This window comes from Plectropomus leopardus, chromosome 8 (genome assembly GCF_026936395.1).
Source record: "Plectropomus leopardus strain MGB_pleo_1.0 chromosome 8, ASM2693639v1, whole genome shotgun sequence".
NCBI classification, from domain to species: Eukaryota; Metazoa; Chordata; class Actinopteri; order Perciformes; family Serranidae; genus Plectropomus; species Plectropomus leopardus.
The window spans coordinates 2221399-2241146 of record NC_142183.1 but is presented as its reverse complement, the minus strand read 5'-3'; the positions used below and the strand labels follow the sequence as shown (position 1 = coordinate 2241146).

The window sequence follows — 19748 nt, the reverse complement described above, 5'->3', positions numbered from 1 at the left end:
GCTGAAAAACATGGGTGTGATGTTTCAGTCACCGCTCAGAAACGCTGTGAAAGATCTGTAAAAACACCTGCGACTGGTGGCCCAAACGTCACTGCGAAATGCTGCAAAGAGTCAACAAAAACAGCTTAGGGTCGGTGGGTCAAACACGACTCGGAGACGTTGTGAAGGGTCAGTAAAACTACCCAGATTTGCAGTTTAAATTTCTCGGGGAAATGCTGCGAGGGGTCGGGATACACCCCAAATTGGTGTACGAGCTGAGCTGCCCCTCGAAAACGCTGCTGAGGGTCAGTAAAAACACCTCGGAGAGAAGAAATTTGCAATAAGTTTTTAAAATCACCACAATTATTAAAGGGAAAAAAAACAAAAATTAAATCCCAGAAATGCCCCTGAAAACAGTGTCCAACTGTTTCCTGTCAGCGTGTTCACAACTTGTCGGAGCTCCAAATAAAATATTTTTGCATTTTTTGTTTTGCAAAACCAAAACAAACAAACAATCAAGCAAACAAAAAACGTTTTAAACGTAACATGAATTGCAGTTTTCTCAGAAGAGACTTTTCAGGCCTCAACAATCACAAAAATATTCTGCAAAATCCGGAGCAACTGAAGCTTCAAACCTGGACCCTCGCTGTGCAGCTTCAGTCAGCTTTTTCACCTCAAGCTCCAGTAAAGTGTAAATGTCTCAGTGTGTGTGTGTGTGTGTGTGTGTGTGTGTGTGTGTGTGTGTGTGTGTGTGTTTTCCCCTGAGCATGCTGAAAACCTGTTTGAGTTTTTAGGGATGAAGTTTGAAGAGCTGTCAGGAATCTGCCGCTGCTCCACCTTTCACTGAGAACAGACGCTGAGGGAGAGCGTCCCCGCGGACACGCGGCTTTAAGGATTCTCATCTTTGGAAAAAAGACGTTTTTACATTTCAAACCTGGAGGAGAGCCGAGCTGAGCGCAGAATAACGAAGGTTTCCTGCTTCAGAAGCAGATCGCTGCTGTGGGTGGCCGGAAGCTGAACAGACAAAGCAGCAGACGCACGGAGGATTTCAGAGGTGCTGCAGGTTAATTAATGCTAAAGAAAATGCATTTTTGATATTTTCTAAGTTTTCTGTCAAGTAATGAACATTTCCAGCTTCAGAAGTGACCACAGCTCTGCAGCGTCTAATGAACGTCACGTGCGTCTGCTTTTCCGATTCCTTTCACAAGAATTTAAACCTTTGACCTCTGAGTAAACTGGTGCGATTTCATTCAAAAACATGGGGAAGAAAAGGCAATGATGAAATGTGAGAAATGCTCCACAAATTGCAAGAAATGAGAACATTTAGTATAGAACATATTTTAAAAAAGAGAGTCCAGGAAAAAAAAAAAAATTCTAGCAACTTATCAGAATTATTTAATTAAAAATAAATTAAAAATGATGTCAACAAATTGTTATAATTTAAGCACTTTTTCCACATCATTAAAAAATATTTATTTTTATTATTATTATTATTACTAAGAAACGTTAGGGGACAATGAATGCTGGAAAAAGAAAAAAACCTGGTAAATAGGTATTATAATTATTAAATTGAAAAAATAATTTAAAATGATTTTACAGAGCTGTTTAATTTAAGCACTTTTTCCATTCATTATTTACTTTGTTATTTTATTTATTTATTTATTTATTTATTTATTTATTATTATTATTATTATTATTATTATTATTTTATTTTATTTTATTTATTCATTAACTACTTTCCAGGTATTTACTGTCCCTTTTTTTTTTTTTGTGATTTCTTCTTTTGTTGCTTATTTCCTCATTCCCTGTTTTGGAAAGAAATCAAGCCATTTTGCTCATGGTTGAAAAGGTTAAAGTTCAGGGGGAAAGAAAACTGTTCCCGGAGTTGGAGACATGATGGCCTCACTGCTCTGCAGAATAAATTAGGGAAGTGACTGTGATTCCTGTGATTAACTCCACGTGTTGGATGCAGGATTTGACCTTTTTGTAAACTTTGACTGTACTCTGTGTTTTTTTCTGTTTGTGGCGCACAGGCGGCACACGGATATTGGCTGTGATAAGTCCCGCCCCTGGATCCATCATCCAGTAGATTTAAAATCCTGCTCCGTCAACGATCCAATGAGAGCGTTCACCTGCTGCAGGTTGACAGCATGTGTTTGTGCTGCTGAAGCTGCTGTTTGCTGTCAAAAGCTGCAAATCAACAGTGAGTTTGCTTTTCTCCAAACTTTCAGAAGTTTCCTTCACGATGAACAGTTTTATTTCATTTTAACTCTGTAATGTCAGTGGATTAAACCTCAAACTTTAACCGGAGCCTCCTGGATCAGAGAGCACTGAGCTCCGGCTGCAGCTTCAGACACACCTCCTCATTTTTACTCGTTATTCCTTATCTTTGCTCATTGTGCTCATTTTTGCTCATTGTGCTCATTTTTGCTCATTGTGCTCATTTTTGCTCATTGTGCTCATTTTTGCAGCCTCTCTGGGATTTTAACGTGGAGCGAAGCGCCTTCGTCTGTGAGCAGGTGAGCTGTTACCCTGTGAACTGACAGTTTTCACACGTTTATTCAGACACTTCTTCGGTTGTTTGTTTGGAGTGGAGCTGCATGATATCGGATATATGAAAGCTCATTTGGCCGATAACACATATCGACATATATATTCATGATATTGGCAGAAAAAAGCATGATGGCCGATTCCGATGTTTAATTTTATAGCCAGTATCTGCGGATACAGATGACATACTGATATTAGCGTGCATCAGTATCGGGGCAAACATCTCCCAAATATGTGAGTGAACGGCTCTTACAAACATGATCAACTTTAATTCAATGCTTAAAATTACTGGGAACCTAAATGTAAAGAGTCAGGACAAACTGTGGACCACACCACCAGAACGGAGGACAGGTGGGGAATCTGAAATAAAGGGAGTCGCTGCACGCAGCCCGGCTACGATACGAAATCACTCCCCTCTCTGCATTTAGCCGACCTCTCCTCCAGAGATTATCTGGCCTGTAAATGACGTGAAGCCCTCCAGATAATCAACATCAGTCGCTGATCAGCGGCTTTTTGTTGAAATAAGACTTAATGAAACTGAACCGTTCCACGATGGCCGGCGGCGGGTTAGCGGAGAGGTCAGTTGATATTCGTGCCGGCATGTGAGGGCCCTTCAACTCCCATCACGGAGAGTTCTTTATCCGCTCACGTCGGGGACAATCAATGGACGTCCGTCCCGTGGGTCCATTAATGATGCGACCTCACAGACCTGAGCGGCGCTCGAGCACGCGGGGGTCACCGCTCAGCCCCGCTCCCTCTTGATTGGCTCTGACTGCTTTGAAATTCGTGCTCATGGCTGATTACATAATCAGGATGTAACCTGGCAGAAGTAACACACGGAGAAGCCGGATTCATTTCAGCGCCGTGAAATCGATCTTTCGTGCATTTTGAGCTTCTTTGCACAGCGGAGCTCCGGATGATTTATACGTGTTTATAGAGCGAGGGAGGGCCGCAGAAAAGAGGAGTGAAGCACGAGGAAAACCGAGGAGATGAATTCCTCTGGTGGAGGCATGAATACATGAATAAATTTCTACTTTCATTCAACGGCAGAGTTCGTCCATCCATCCAGAGACTCCATGACACTTCACCTCCTCGCCTCCTCATCTCAGTCTCTCCGCTTTATCTCCTCTGTTATTTCATCCGTTCTTTCCTCCTGCTTCATTTGTCTTATCTCCCTTTTTTATTATAATCTCTTCTCCCCATTCCCATCACCTCCTCTCCAATCCTCGTCCCGCCTACCAGCTCCTCCTATCCAGTTTTTTTACTGATATCTGCTCTGGAGCGTACTGCATCCAAAAGATATTTACATCAATCCATAAAAGTTAACAAGTTTAGAGGTCTGAACATGATTTCCCTCCAAAATGAATGAATGTGTACAAACAACCAGTCCTAGTTTACCTCCCACCAAACTGAATAAATGAACAACTATCCCAGAAATATTAACTATCCAAATATTAACTATCCAAATGTCTTCCAGTGTTACAAAATAAAATTTAAACACGCCAAACACAACCTTTCCTCATCCACAAACCAGCCAAAAGTATCCCTCTATCACAGTTGAGCAGATCATCCGGAAGTTTTGAATTCACAATTCCTCTGTGAAATCGTCGACTATCAGCTCCCAGAAATCCCTCATACGTGGCCGCTCCCACGTATGAGGGGCTCGCCCTCCATCGTGGCTCCATAACGCCTACGTGGCCTTGGATTGGAAATGCGTTCGGCCGGGCGTTGTGTTCCCGTCATTGCTGATCGGAGCTGGAGGCGAAAAAAATTTGGGGCTACTGCAGAGTCATTTTGCCAGGTTTGAATGCCGATTGTGCGCTTTCTCATTGTTTTAAAAAGCCAGATGTTAGCGTCTGTTAGCGGGAACGAGGCAAAAGTGTACGATTTAAACTTCACTCGTCCACATCTCCTCTCCGTTTCATGATTTCCTCCTCTCCTCTCGGCCCAGTCGCCAGGAGAAAGTGTTGGCATGCTACATTTCTGCAAACCACAGATATGCTACATTTCCTCGCTGCACATGCATCATTTTTGGACTGACTGAATATATGAGCTGACAGGAAGTGGAGGGGATGGTGGATGGCGGGTCAGTTTGGCGAGACGCCTGCTCAACACCGTTTTTTTTGCATGCCGTTGCTGTTTTCAGTCCGTGGGTGTTTTGCAGCGACCGGTGGCCCATTTTCCAGCTGTTTTTTTGCCCCCAAACATGGAGGTTAATTCTCCACCTGTCACTTTTTTTCACAGCTGCTTTTTAAGCACCTGTGCTTTGTTCCTGGTGGCTTTTTCGGCACCCAAATATGGGTGTGTTTAAAGACCCACTGCTTTTCATCCAGCAGCTTTTAGCTCCCAAACTTTGGTGTTTTTTAACACCTGTTGTTGCAGTTTTCCCTGCAGCTTTTTAGCAAACCTCAGTGTTTTTTAGGAACCTATCACTTTTTGTCAGCAGTTCTTCAGCCTCCAAACATGAGCGTTTTCTTATGGCCCGCTTTCCAGCTGTTATTTTGCCTCCAAACATGGCCATTTTTTTCACGTTTTTTTTTCTTTTGCAGCTACTTTCAGAGGCTTTTTATCCTCCAAACGTTGGTGTTTTTCAGCAGCTAGCTGCTGTTGTCCTTGCGTCTTTTTTTCACACCAAACTTGGGTGTTTTTAGGGACCCAGCAATTTTTTTTATGGCTTTTCAGCTTACAAACGCGAGTGTTGTCCAGCGACTGGTGGCTCATTTTCCAGCTGCTATTTTGCCTCCAACCATTGACGTTTATTTGCAATCTGTAGCTTTTTTGTCGACGTTTTTTTAGGGACCCTTTGCTTTGTTTGCAGTGACTTTTCAGCACGCTTTTAGGGACCCGTCGCTCTTTTTTTAACAGTTTAGAGCCATCAAACGTGGGTATTTCTTTGTACTCACTGTTTTTCCACTTTCTTTTTAACCACACGTGAACCACAGCATTGAAACCTAAACTTTAGCAAATCATCTACATAATAATGTGCAAATGTAACATCATCAATCGGACAATGCCAGCTCTTTTTTTGGCGATTGGCCTGTTCCTCCCCCTCTCCTCACTCCCTTCAGGAGTCGCTCCCTTCCCACCTCATCTCCTCTCTCCTCATCACTCCTGCAGCCTCCTTTTTCATTTCACTTCGTAGCTGCATCCCTCTCCTCTCTCCTCCTGCTCTGTGCTGTAATCTCTGCCGTTTGTTTCATGTCACACTGCTCGCTGCAGCGCTGATCTCAACATCACATCGAATGTTTGAGGAGAGCCTGAGAGGATTCACATCGTCCTGCGCTGTGACTCTGCAGGATTGAAACTGTGAGTGTTTGATCTGCGGCTGCTTCTCTCCACTTTTGTTGGAAAAACAATCTAAAAGAAAGAAAAATAACATGTTTGCAGCATATTGTCTCAGCTACATGCCAAAGTTTCTTCCCAAAAAAGCAGTCCTCTCAGTGAACCTGGACTCTGTTTCACACGGTGGACGGATCAGAAGCTGAGTTTTTTCCAAATTTGTTGTCGGGATAAAAATTTGGAGCTGTTTCACAGTGCTGTGTGTTTTACAGTTCAAAGTTTGCTCGCTTGCTGCAGTTAATAGATGCATAAACTGAAATGTGCAGCTGCTAAAAGTAAACGATAGCTAATAGGAACAAAACAACCATATATATATTTTTTACCGTCAGCTCTAAAAAATATATATAAACATATATTATTTATGTGTTTCTATGCTTTCTGCCATTTCTGCGGCTCTGAAACGCAACACAAACGTCACAACTGGGGAAACTCGTCTACTCCTTACTTTCTTATCTTTCTGCCCCTCGACCCTTTTCTCCTTCATTTCTCCTCTTATCTCACTTCATCTCACTTTATCTCCTTTTTCTCTTCCTCCTCTCTCCTCCTCTCTCTCCTCTCTCTCCTCCTGGTGTGAACATTTGAGACGTGTTGACCGGCGGCGTTGCTCCCGGCGACATCTCCTCCAAACTGACAGGACGCCACTCAGATCTCACAGTTACCGCGGCAACAGACTCCAGGAGAGAGAGAGAGAGAGTGTGTGTGTGTGTGTGTGTGTGTGTGTGTGTGTGTGTGTGTGTGTGTGTGGTTTATCAGAGAGAAATCAGACAGCTGTCAGTCTGCAGACAGAGAACAGAAGTGATTTATAGATTTAAAAAGGAGAATAGATCAGATTTTTTTTAACAGAGAGGAGATAAAAAGGAGAAGAGATTTTTTTTTAAAGAAGTCAAGATACGAGGACAGATTCGGAGAGTAGATAATAAATAGTACTGCAGTTAAATATGTTTGCTTTAAAAACAAAAATGCCACATTTATAGGAGCTACCAGCTTTCACAGCACGATGCAAAGTCGAAAGGTCACGTTTGACAAATCCTGTAAATAATTAATTAATACTCAATAAAGTATGTAAATACACAACGTGCATTTAAAGAAACATTTCAGCATTTTCAGAAAGTCACTTATTTGCTTTATTGCAATTATAAATTGTTTTTATAAGCGTTTTTTTTGGTTCTTTTGCAGAGCTCCAGACCGTCACTGTTTAGTCCCGTTTTGTGACCACGAAGCACGACTGCGATTTTCAAATATTATTAATATCTGAACTGCAGAGCTGTTAGTTTGTTTCCAGCTTACAGAGAATAAATCAGGTTTAACGGCGCCGCAGTAACAGTCTGACTTTGTGTTTTTCTATCTGCAGAACTTCCGATTGCGACTATTTAGTCACATTTTGTGACCACGGAGCAGCGACTTTTGGATCATGCCGAGAAAGCTGGTATCTCCTATAAATATGACATTTTGCCGCTTGGAAATATTAGTTACCGGATCCCAAGATTACATCTGTTTATTCCAAAAGTTTCTATCTTTCACGTTTATTTCGGGGTTATGCGAGTTCCAACTCGGCTCATCGACTTTTACGTATAATTTGATATAATTTTGAGTTCATCTGCTGCGGACAAAAAACACGTCAGGCCTTTTTCTGCCTTTTTTTCCTCACAAATCTGCAACTTTATAAACTCAGAGCTGATAGCCGACTTTTGTTTCTGTGAATATTGCCGTCTGTTTTGGTGGTCCTAAAAAACTAATAAAAACATCAACTTTTCTCTGATTCTTTTTCTCTCACAAATGTTTGACTTTAAAAATTTTAGCTACAATGACCCTAAAATGCTGTTATAATTATTTGACCCCCCCCCCCAAAAAAACCAAAAAAAACCCCACACATTTCTACAATTTTTTTCTCAGAAATTTACAACTGTATGAACTCTAAAAACATCCAACCTTTTTCTTACAAATTTGTGATATTAATTTTGGAAATCCTGAGGGTTTTTTTTCAAGGCTCTAATACGCCATCGTAATTCTTTGACCCCAACCCAAACAAACCTGCCCGCCCACTATTTTCTGAGTTTTTTTTCTCACAAATTTGTGACGTTAATTTCAAAAATCCTTATTTTTAAAAAAAAGGAATATTGCCTTACATCTTTTTTTATTTTTTTATTTTTTATTTTTTTATTTTTACGATACGCCATCGTAATTCTTTGACCCCAACGCAAACAAAAACCCCATCTATTTTCTGACTTTATAAACTCAGAGAATATCTGACTTTTTTCTCATAAATTTGGGACATAAATCCTGAAAATCCTGAGTTTTTTCTTTAGAAAATAGCCTTGATTCTTTTTTATGTTTTCCCACAGATGTAGAGACAATAACGGCACACAGAGGCGATGGCGGCGGCTCACAGTGAACGTTCTTTTATTAAGACGTGTTTTCCAGGACGTGGTTGGATGCGTTTTGTCTCATCAACATTACAGACATTCAGAGGAAACATTCTCCACGGCGATGTGCAAAAACAGCGTGTGAAAGGAAAACAGGTACATTCTCATTTACTGTTGGTTTGCGATGATGCGAGCGGCCGGCCTTCAGCCACAGACACAGACACTTTGTTTTTATACTTTTTTTTTTCCAAACACACAAACAACAACAAGCTCAGTCATTGCATTGATTTTTCAGCACTTAAAAGAAAAAAAAGGGAACTTTCGATTTACACCACTACAGGAAAAAGGTTGGCATATTTCAAACCCTCAGTGGACCAATTATATTTCCTCGCCATGTTCGCTCACCTCAGGCTGATTTATTAACTCAACTTCCTTTAAATGTAAATCCACATCCTGCACAGTGAAGGTGCAGATCCACTCTTTTTACTCATTCTTTTATTTAATATCGACCTTTTTAACTTTCAAATGAAGAAAACTGAGAAGATTAACCTGCACATATTTTCCATCCGTATGACTTCTTGCTTTTAAGAACTGGGGGCTCACGCTTTCAATACCCAGCAGACACGCTTTTGACATGTGGAGGTGAAAAAACATCCGTCTCTGCATCAAAACTGTGAAAATATTGAATATTTTAAAGGTTATGTTTCAAGTCATTTCTGCAGTTGAAATAAAACTTAAATGTGTCTTTGTCGTCTAAAAATAAACTGTTAAACTTAATTTAGCATAATGTATAACATGATACAGAGATTTGAGCTTGAATATTTGTTAATAACCTTAAAAATAACAATTTTAAAAAGTGCTATCAGGAGCAACACACTGAAATTATGAACTTGGGTCATGTGATAACTTTGCTGACTCAATCATGACAACAATTTGTCAAATGTATAAAAAATAATAATAATTACTTATGGTGAGATAGCGTCTTTGGAGGTAACCAACGCTGCTTTACAGAGTAAGAAAACAAACATAAATTGACAAATTGGAAAAAAAGAATAATAAATCAAGCACAGAAAATATAAGATGTGTTAAACTACCAGAGAAAAGACAAACAATTTCATCTCAGTCTTAATAAAGATTGATATAACACTTTTCAAGGTACCCAATGCTGCTTCCCAGGAAAGAAAAATAAATTAATACATTAAAAAAATAAATAAAACAAGAACAGAAAATATAGGAAGATATGCCAAACTACCAAAGAAAAATACAAAAAAAAAATCATCTCAGTCTAATCACTTGGATTAATATGGCGCCTTAAAAGGTACCCAACGCTGCTTAACACAGTAAGACAATAAATGAATTTAAAAAAGAAATATAAAACAAGAAGAGAAAATATAAGAAGGAATAGCAAACTACCGAAGACAAAGACCAAAAAATATATCTTTAAATAATGCAATAAATGAATAAATACCTTAAAAAAAAAATCCAAAAAAATGAAATTTTGGGAAAAACATTCATTTGCTGTCTTTTCTTCAGACTTCGATAACAAATCCGACTCTCGAAGAGACGATCGTGTCTGTGTGACCGTCACAGAGCCGTTAGCTTAGCTTAGCATAAAGACTGGAAGCGGGGGGAAACTGCTAGCGTAGCTCTCTCCAAATCCACCAATCAGCATCTCTGAAGCTGCTCCGAAGTTACGTTTGTCGCTCAGACGTGATTAGATGTTTGATAACCTGCAAATCCTCCAGTGGACGTCTGCCGGGTACTGAGGACCAAAACCTGACCTGGGTTAGGAACATTTTGGTACAAAAATGAAACAAAGACACACGCACACACACACACACGCACACGCACGCGCACACACACACGCACACGCACACACACGCACACGCACACACACGCACACGCACACGCGCACACACACACACACACGCACACACACACACACACACACACACTCTGTTTCCAGGTCAAATAATGAGTCCTCCAACCCGTACGATCACACGGGTCATTTTTTCGTGCCCTCCCTCTGACTCACAGGAGCGTTTCCTAAATCAGTGATCCTTCCTGACGGCATCGACACAAAAACGACGCGTACGAGCGTTAAAGGTCTCGGTTTTAAAATTAAGGTTTTGGCACCAAAACTACTCGGTTAGGTTCAGGAAATCATCTCGGTTTAAGTTAAAATTAAATTACATAACTGAACCTTTGAAACTGGTGCAATTTCGTTCAAAACGTGGACATTAAGAAATGTAAGAAATGTTCCACAATTTGCCAAAAATTAGTAAATAAAAAAATAATAATTTAGGGAAAATGGGGGGGCAGTTTATAGGGGGAGAAATGCTAGGGAAAAACTATAATTATAGCTAATTATCATAATTTTATCATTAAAAAGACTTTAAAATTACGTTACAGAACTACTATAATTTAGGCATTTTCCGGTTGGAAAATATGTAGACAAAGTTGTATTATAAATTTATTATTTATGTATTTATCTTATTCATTTATTATTTTTCAGGTAATTTACTCATACTCTTACTCATTATGTGGGCACAGTAGGCACAGTTTCCAGCAAATCGTATTTATCATTGATTTATTTAATTATTTAATTCATTTACTAATTTTTAGGTATTTTACTCATACTTTGTACTCATTTCTTGCTAATTTTTGTTGTTTTTTTTAACGCTTCGCCTCTTCAGGAGACGCTCCTGCAGGTCAGAGGTTGTCGGGGAGTTTCTGCGCCGCCGTGAGAAAGCCGCTTTAAACGTGGAAGAGGAGCTGGTCCCAGAGCAGCCTTAAACACACACACACACACACACACACACACTGTGAAGTGATTTATGGGCCTGAAGCAGCTTCTCACAGCAGCAGCTCGTTCATACATATGCAACATTCGTCTCTCCAGGAGCGTGAAACACAGTGATGTGGTCAGAAAACTCTTCAGAAAACCCACTTAATTACTCATTTTTCATCTCTCTCATTTTTCTCATGTTTAATATTCAAATATGAAGGGTAAATGAAATCCGCTCACTGCTCGACAGTGTGTGATGTGGATCTGAGCGCAGCTTGAAGTGTTTCTGTGTGTTTTGGGACTGAAAATGAGTTTCGACGCTGGAGGCCGAGTTAGAAATCAAAGTGCACACAGTATTGCTTCTGAATGGCAGACACCGTGTTTTCGTCTTCTCTTCCACTCTGGGTTTTGTTCATTTAAATGTCTTACATGCACACGTCTGCTCAGCGTGATGAAATATCTTTGTCCCGTGTTGATGTGCAGGACGAGGGTGGAGAGTCCGTCCCACCTGTGCGGTCCCTGTCCCAGGCAGAGGACGCCGACGAGAGTGAGACAGTCCCAGAGGAGAAAAGACTCAGCAGCACAAAAAAACTTTCACCAGAGAGGGAAAAGTCCACAGGTGAGACAAAGTCCCAAATGTTGTTGCAAAGTCAAGTCCAAGTCGTAAACTGTCCGTCTCAAGTCCTTAACAAGTCTTTGATCTTGATGACTGCGAGTTGGACACAACGCCATTTGTGTTACGAGGTTATTTGCTGTTTGATTTGCAGTCACGGAGCTGAATGATGTTAAACTGATAAAGCTGTATCTCTGACACAGTGCTGATGTTGGTCTCACACATACAGCAGACTAAGTGTTGGATTAAAAGTATCGTGACGTCACCCGTTGTTTTGTGGACTGCCGTTTCGGTTTGGCATTTTGGCCGTGGCCATGTTGGTTTCGTGGAGCCAGAAGTGATGGCGTCAGGTGAAAACGCAGCCGGACTGAACCGGTCACGCCGTTATTATAAGCCCAGACTGTATATAAAGATGGACGACATAACGGTTTCCAAAAAGTGTAACTTTTCAGTGTGTATCGCCCCCTGGTGTCTGACTGCAGTATAGGTCATAAAGCCCGTCCCTCCGTGTTAGTGAACGAAAAGGCCGAACTAAAAACTGATGATAAGTTTGGTTTAAATGAGTTATTAGATTATACAAAAAGGGGATTTTCTACCGTAACTGACAGCTGTGTTTGCTAATCCATGCACTTCGCTTCGATGAGGCCTTTTGCGATTGGTCGGATGGCTTTTCCCCACCGAGGATATCGCTACTGCACAGACTCCATATCTGGATACTTTAGCTTCACTTCAGCATAGCGAGGGTAAGTGAGGGCGCGTCATCCTTCTTTCTATACAGTCTATGTTCGTCACGGTGGCGGCATCCTGGGACGTCAGCAGCAAATGCAGAAGGATCCCTAAAACGTAACGTAGACGCTGAAGTCCACTAAAGGATCATTTTTGTCTTTGTGCTTTGGGAAAAGCCACCAAATCATTTCAAGTCAAAAAACGGCCAAAAGTCGAGTCACACGTCAAAGTCAGATTGTACATTTTGATTTTGCTGAGCTGGAAAAAAATGACTCGGGTCAAAACTCTGTTAACCTCCGTCCATCATTTTGTCTCAGTGAGTTTGGCTTGTTCAAAAATAATAATAATTATTCACGTCAGCTTTCAAATATCAGAATAATCACCGTAAACAAACAGGACATGAAGCCGTCGGCCGTGATCGCAGTTCACATTAAATCCTGACGAACTTTTAATCACGTCTTAATTCAACAAAAAGCACCAAATTTATTATTTTAATCAATAAATTCCTTTTTTTTTTTATTCTGAGCAGCATTAGTCAGATTTGAGTGTCGATGCCACTTAAAAAAAAGTACTGGAGTTTTTCTTTCGAGTTCATGAAGGATTTTCTGCATCGAAATGAATCGGGGAAGAAGGTGATGACAGAGTTTGAATAATCCAGCCTCGTTTGGACGTCGGTGAAAACAAAACTTCAAAGTAAGTGGTGATAAAACACATTACTAAGTTAAAAGTTGCTCCCAAACTTCAGCCTCCGCCTCCCACTCTCCGCAGTCTCCCAACTTCCCTGAAGGCATCACTGATAACTCTGAGTTTAGCATCATTTATTTCACTCCGTCTGCTCGTCTTCTTCACCTCCAGCTATCAAAGTTTTTCTGTTTTTCTCCCTCATAAAGTGTTTTTCTTTCTCCTTCATGCACTGTAAACTCACAAACCGATCTTACTCTAAAAAAATCTTTTTTTTTGCTTTGTCGTGTTTTATTTTGTTTTTCTGTCTCTTGCTGATGCGTTTAAACAATTCTTCTCAAGCATTTGCCCTCTTTGTCTGTTATTTTCCTTTCTTTTGTTTTTAGGACGTCTTTCGTAACACCTCAGCTGAGGTACTACAGATGAAAAATAGCCTCCTGGATAATTCTGGCACTTTTATACTTTATTTATTAATTTGCATGATACCTTTTTAAATAAACTAAACTAAAAAAAGAAAAAACATAAATTAGGTTTATTATTTATTATTATTATTATTATTATTATTATTATTATTAATTAAAATATAAATGCTTTTTTATATGCAATTGCACAGTTAACTTAAATTTAATTGTATTTACTTGATTTTGTAAAGTTGTTGCAACTAAAAAAAGGAGTCAAATTGTTCTAAGTGATGGCAACTTAAATTTTAAAGTAAATAATATTTTTAAAGTTTGATTTTGAAATGCATTTTGTGAGTGATACGAGTGTGTGTGATATTAAAGCGGGCCCTAAAGCTTAACGTTGGATTTGTTTTGCTTTTTTTTTTTCCAGAAACAATGAAAATCATCCTGCTTATTAATTATTTGCTTACTTACTTTATTTATTAAACTCAACCAGTTTCCTAATTTTTTTAAGTGCTGTTCAGTTCAGTCAGATAAACTTGATTTAGTTGCCATCGCCGAGAAAAAAACAAGTTAATTTTACTGAAATAAGAAAATAACAAGAATTTTTAAGTAAATCTTAAAAAAGATGTAAAGTAAACGTAACTTATAGGTAAGATTATATTTTTTCAACACTGTAGGTTTTCTAGATTTCCTTAAAGTAAGATCAGTTTTTCAGATTTTACAGAGTAAAGAGTCTTTAATTTTTTTCCTTTCGTTCGTACAGTTTTTCCGTCTTTGTCGAGGTCGAGTCTCAAAAGTTAAGTGTGACCTCCGCTCGTCGCCTGAGCGTCTCAGCAGTGAAACTTGAAGATAATCAGGACGATCCTCTTGTACTCCTTCCTGAAGTTGTGGTTCAGGACGCCGTAGACGACGGCGTTGAGGCAGCTGTTGAAGTACGCCATGAAGTAGCTGGCCGTGAACAGCCACTCCGGTATCGCCCGGCTCAGCCTGGAGTCCAGCGCCACCGCCAGCCCGATCAGGTTCAGCGGCGCCCAACAGACGGCGAAGAGCACAAACACGACGAACATGGTGAGGAAGTTGCGAAGGTCGTGCGGCTTGATCTTTGGCCGCGAGTCCGGTTTGACCCGCCGCCTCACCTGGATGACGAGGATCCAGATGCGGAGGTAACAGTAGCTGACGATGCCGATGGGCAGGATGAAGTGCACCACCACCACCGTGATGGTGTACAGCGAGCTCACCGACTGCGCGAAGGTGCACGAGTACACCCGCGGGTCGTACTGCAGCGACTCCACGAACCAGTTGGGCACGATGGCGAGGATGGTGAGCGCCCAGACGATGACGACGTAGCACATGGTGTTGCTGTTGGAGAAGAGTTTGTCGTACTTAAGGCTGTGGCAGATGTAGCAGTAGCGGTTGATGGCGATGCCCGTGATGTTGAAGATGGAGCCGATGACGCTGAGGCCCATCAGGAAGCCGCTGATCTGACAGTGGATGTAGCCGGCGATCCAGCCGTCGTGGAAGATGGCGGTCAGGACCAGCGGGTAGGGATAGATGGCGACCACCAGGTCAGCAAGAGCCAGGCTCACCACGAAGGCGTTTCCTGCAGACACGAGAGCGGCAGAGCGTCAGGAGGCGGGACAGGTTCGTCAGACAGAAGAAGAAACAATGAAATAAATCAATAAATAAAAATAACAATAATAATAATAATAATCTGTGTTGCACCTTTTATTCATAAAATGCAGATTAGTTAATTTCTGTCAAAAACTTGAAAAGAAGGCAACTTAAGAGGAAATGAACTCCCCAAAAATAGCATTAAAGAAGTTTTTAAAAAAGAAAGAAAATACAAGAAAATTACCTGAAAATGTTCACACAAAAATACAATTTTAAAAAGCCATGAAGGTTACTTAAAAAATAATAATAAAAAAAAGTAGAAAAATGACCTGAAAACAGGGGTTGAGTTTTTTTAAAAATAGATCACTTTGTAAATCGAGCGGCGGACAAAATCCATGAGGCCAAACATTCACATCACATTCCTCGCAGCTTCACTTTAACCCTTTGAAACCTGAACAAACAGAGTTGATTTCAGTCAAAAACATGGAAATAAGGCAAAGCTGAAGGCAGCTTAAGAGGAAATGACCCTAAAAACTGAATAAAATGAGTTGGTTTTTTTTTTTTTAAAAAAAAGACAGCACAAAAATCACCTAAAAATTTGCACGCACAAAAAGCAAAAAGCTTTTTAATAATAAAAAAAGAACAAACAAGGAAAGTACTTGAAAATGGTGATTAAGAAATAATAATAATAATCATTTTGTAACGTGATTTTAAATACAGACTTATGATCATTATAAATATACTTGAACAAACATTTTCCCCCAGCTTTTTAAAAAATAAATAATTTTCTAAATCCGCTCGTTTCTTGCCCAGTTGCTCTGCGCCTTTTTTTAAATGTGTTTTTTAAAAAGAACTGTGGTGTCGATGCAGGTTTTAAAGGGTTAATAGCACCCGGATCATTACTCTCCAAACCTCATCACTGCTGCTTATTTGCCTCCAGCGTCATTATCGGCTAATGAATACAACTTTACGAAGCCGCCGCCACACACACACATTCAGTCCAACGACCTGCACTCCACTTCCCAAACACACACCCCGCCAAAATAAAGTTCATAGTGACGGCCTGTTGTTCAGCTCAGTAAACACCGGTTGGTATTCCGGCTGCAGCAGCAGGAGTTTGGAGCTGACTCCCGTTTTTTTCGGCTAAATACTGCATGCTTTGACAATGAGAGGTTCTCTCGGTGCTGCTGAGCTGTAAAGGTCTCCCACGTGGGGAAATGAGGTTTGAGGGCCTGATTTAGGAGTTTAACATTTACCTTTCGCCCCGAGCCGACCGCGCTGCATTTCAATGATATTTTCACAGCGTTTTAGTGTTTAGTGCAAAGCTCCCTTCAGGAAAACTGTCCCGTGTCTGTGCCGCGTTAGTATGACTGGCAGGTTTCGTTCTCACATATATTTACCCTCAAACTTTAATGAAACCACTTCAGTCTTCCTTTCAGGGTTTTGAGTCTCAGTGATGATTTATTGATCCTCTGCTCGCCCAACTTTTCGGTCCAAAATGAAATATTTCAGTCATGAAAAACCTTGAAGAGTCAATGAATAAGTAAAGAAAATCAAAAGTTTTGGAAAAGTCACTGGATTTTTTTTAACTCTACAAAACCTGAGCAAACTTGTTTGAGTTCTTTTAAGAATGAGAACGAAGCAATTTAGAAGAATAAATGAAATTTCAGTTAGTTTAGTTAGTTAAGAAAATGCAAGAAAATTAACACAAAACATAAACAGAAAAGGTAATGACCTAAATAAAGTGTTTGAACAGGCGTGTGTGTCAGTGTGTGTGTGTGTGTGTGTGTGTCAGTGTCAGTGTGTGTCTGTGTCAGTGTGTGTGTGTGTCAGTGTGTGTCAGTGTGTGTGTGTGTCAGTGTGTGTGTGTGTCTGTGTGTGTCTGTGTGTGTGTGTGTGTGTCTGTGTGTGTCTGTGTGTCAGTGTGTGTCTGTGTCAGTGTGTGTGTGTGTCAGTGTGTGTCTGTGTGTGTATGTGTGTGTCTGTGTGTCAGTGTGTGTCTGTGTCAGTGTGTGTCTGTGTCAGTGTGTGTCAGTGTGTGTGTGTGTCAGTGTGTGTCTGTGTGTCAGTGTGTGTCTGTGTGTCAGTGTGTGTGTGTGTGTGTGTGTGTGTGTGTGTGTCTGTGTGTGTCTGTGTGTGTGTGTGTGTGTGTGTCAGTGTGTGTGTGTGTGTGTGTGTGTGTGTCAGTGTGTGTGTGTGTGTGTGTGTGTGTGTGTCTGTATGTGTCTGTGTGTCAGTGTGTGTCTGTGTGTGTGTGTCAGTGTGTCAGTGTGTGTGTGTGTGTGTCAGTGTGTGTCTGTGTGTCTGTGTGTGTGTGTCAGTGTGTGTGTGTGTGTGTGTCAGTGTGTGACACACACACACACACACACACTGCGTTTGCCCTTCGTGTCTGTTCCCAGCGATCTGCTCCTCTGGTGAGCTGCAGGAAGACGACATGTTAATAAGAAGAGAGACGCTGGAGGGGTCGGAGGTTCGCCTGCAGCTCCAGGCCGGAGTCGTCCTCATTAGAGCCGCTCAGGCCGTAAACGTTTAGATTCACGGTTCCTCCGACACAACGGTCAGCTGTTCAGTCAACATTTAAATTATCGTTGTGTATCGGCGATTATTTCGTCTGATGTTCACGGTGCTGGGAAGCATATTGGGTAGCACGAGGTACTTTAAAGATGTGATTTTTCAGTACTGGGTACCCTCAGGGTACTTTAGAAGGGTACTTCAGAGAAAACGTGTATTTCTGTCAACCATTTGGCTCTACGAACCCACATCGTAGCCCGTAGGTACCCAGTACTTGGAAAATATATTTAGAGGATAACTTCTTTTGTTTTCCTCTGAAGAAGGCTACTGCGTGAGTACCAAATACCCACAAAATACTTGGAGGACGTCAGTCATCTTTCCTCTAAGTATTCTTAGAAATTTTGTAAAAATCCAAGAAACATCCTAAAATCCTACAAATGTCCTAAAATCCGAGCAACACTGTAAAATCTTAGAAATGTCCAAAATCCTAAAAATGTCTCAAAGTGGATTTTTTGTCTTTTTGGCTCCGTTCATTGCACTTGCTGTAGGCTCGTTTTCCTTTTTTTAGTGTTTTGTTTTTACATATTCAAAATTAAGATTCATTTATTCAGAATCTCAGAAATGTCTTTAAGTCCTAGAAAGATGTTCGGGGCCCCTGGCCCCCTGTCATTTTGCAGAAGTGGCCCTCAGCAGGCTGAGCGTCCCTGTTTTAGACTTTGCCAGATGGATAAATGCAGTCTGACGCAGGAAAAGCCCAAACTGTTTTCAGCTGCTTGTTTGAGATGTACGAATCTTTTGTGAATTGGACCTTGAGACGGGACATCGCGATGTAATTTGTGATATCAGCAGCAGTTTATTCCCCTCAGTGTGTTTTGGCGACTGTAAACTCGACTGTTTGTTTCAAGGAAAACTGCACAGTTAGTCCTGAATGAGCGAGTCACACTCTGAGTCACCCGATGTCACTTCACGGTCACCGGCACACTCAGACGACAGGAGGCCCCTCAGCTCCCCGATGATCCATTAACACACCCTGCTCATGCTAATTAGCCCGTTCATTAAGACAAATGATGAATTAACAGGCGCAGATTTCTATCAGCGCCGTGATCTTTGCTTCGCGAACGCACCGAGAAGTTACAGTCGTTTCAAAGACATCGTTTTTTTCCATATTCACATGTAAATTTATGCAGCGAGCCGCTCTGAAATCTAATCAGCTCATCGCTCTGTAGAGAGAGCGACGCTGTGAACGCTCCTCCACTCGCCGTGAACGCTCCTCCGCTCGCCGTGAACGCTCCTCCGCTCGCTGTGTCTGTAACAGACAGACGGCAGCATGGTCGAGTATCTCGTAACCACAGACAGTCTCTCCGAGCAGAGAGTCGTCCTGACAGCAGCTCTCGCCACAGAGACGGCTTTTACTTTGCATGCTGCATCTGCAGGGCGTCTGTGCAGCTGCAGGTCGTCTGTGCAGCTGCAGGTCGTCTGTGCAGCTGCAGGTCGTCTGTGCAGCTGCAGGTCGTCTGTGCAGCTGCAGGTCATCTGTGCAGCTGCAGAGCGTCTGTGCAGCTGCAGGTCGTCTGTGCAGCTGCAGAGCGTCTGTGCAGCTGCAGGGCGTCTGTGCAGCTGCAGAGCGTCTATGCAGCTGCAAAGCGTCTGTGCAGCTGTAGGGCGTCTGTGCAGCTGCAGGGCGTCTGTGCAGCTGCAGGTCGTCTGTGCAGCTGCAGGTCGTCTGTGCAGCTGCAGGTCGTCTGTGCAGCAGAAGAGCATCTGTGCAGCTGCAGGGCGTCTGTGCAGCTGCAGAGCGTCTGTGCAGCTGCAGAGCGTCTGTGTAGCTGCAGGTCGTCTGTGCAGCTGCAGGGCGTCTGTGCAGCTGCAGGTCGTCTGTGCAGCTGCAGAGCGTCTGTGCAGCTGCAGGTCGTCTGTGCAGCTGCAGAGCGTCTGTGCAGCTGCAGGTCGTCTGTGCAGCTGCAGGTCGTCTGTGCAGCTGCAGGGCTCGGTCAGGCTCGGTCTTTGATCGATGGACGGCCTCAGTTAATGAGTGAAGTGATTGTTGGCGCTGGAGCTGAACACAGAGCGCATCGACAACACTGATGAGAGAGCTGCAGGTAAAAACCAGGAAGGCTCTTTGTAATCTGTTTCTCAAGAGATGTTTAACCTAAAAAAATCAATAATCAGAGTTGCACAGCGGA

At 41.7% G+C, this 19748-nt stretch overlaps 2 protein-coding genes across 4 annotated transcripts in view; one reads left to right on the top strand and one right to left on the bottom strand.

Moving 5' to 3' along the window:
- Positions 1-1930: 1930 nt before the first annotated feature.
- LOC148188814 (uncharacterized) lies at positions 1931-15549 on the top strand. 3 transcript variants are annotated; one of them, XR_015777166.1, is made up of 5 exons: positions 1931-2182; positions 2451-2498; positions 8211-8387; positions 10928-11638; positions 14207-15549. XR_015777166.1 is itself a non-coding variant. In XM_088080718.1 (5 exons), the coding sequence occupies exons 3-5, from the start codon at positions 8241-8243 to the stop codon at positions 14242-14244; spliced, it is 321 nt and encodes a 106-aa protein (XP_087936844.1). In that variant the 5' UTR covers positions 1931-2182; positions 2451-2498; positions 8211-8240; the 3' UTR covers positions 14245-15547. The 3 variants fall into 3 exon arrangements, 1 of the variants encoding a protein (XP_087936844.1); XM_088080718.1 differs by having other exon boundaries at positions 11503-11638; positions 14207-15547; XR_015777167.1 differs by lacking the exons at positions 1931-2182; positions 2451-2498 and adding an exon at positions 5597-5835.
- mtnr1al (melatonin receptor type 1A like) overlaps positions 11574-19748 on the bottom strand; it is a 25406-nt gene continuing 17231 nt past the window's right edge. Inside the window, exon 3 of the mRNA XM_042493358.2 lies at positions 11574-15043. Within this exon, the coding sequence (XP_042349292.1) occupies positions 14274-15043 (770 nt within the window). The 3' untranslated portion in view covers positions 11574-14273. The remainder of the gene's footprint in view (positions 15044-19748) is intronic.

Coding starts and splice junctions, on each gene's coding strand:
- LOC148188814 (XM_088080718.1), top strand. CDS start 8,241: ATGGCGGCGGCTCACAGTGAACGTTCTTTTATTAAGACGTGTTTTCCA. Junction 8,388..11,502: donor AGCGTGTGAAAGGAAAACAG/GTACATTCTCAT, acceptor GTTGATGTGCAG/GACGAGGGTGGAGAGTCCGT. Junction 11,639..14,206: donor AGAGAGGGAAAAGTCCACAG/GTGAGACAAAGT, acceptor TCGTTCGTACAG/TTTTTCCGTCTTTGTCGAGG.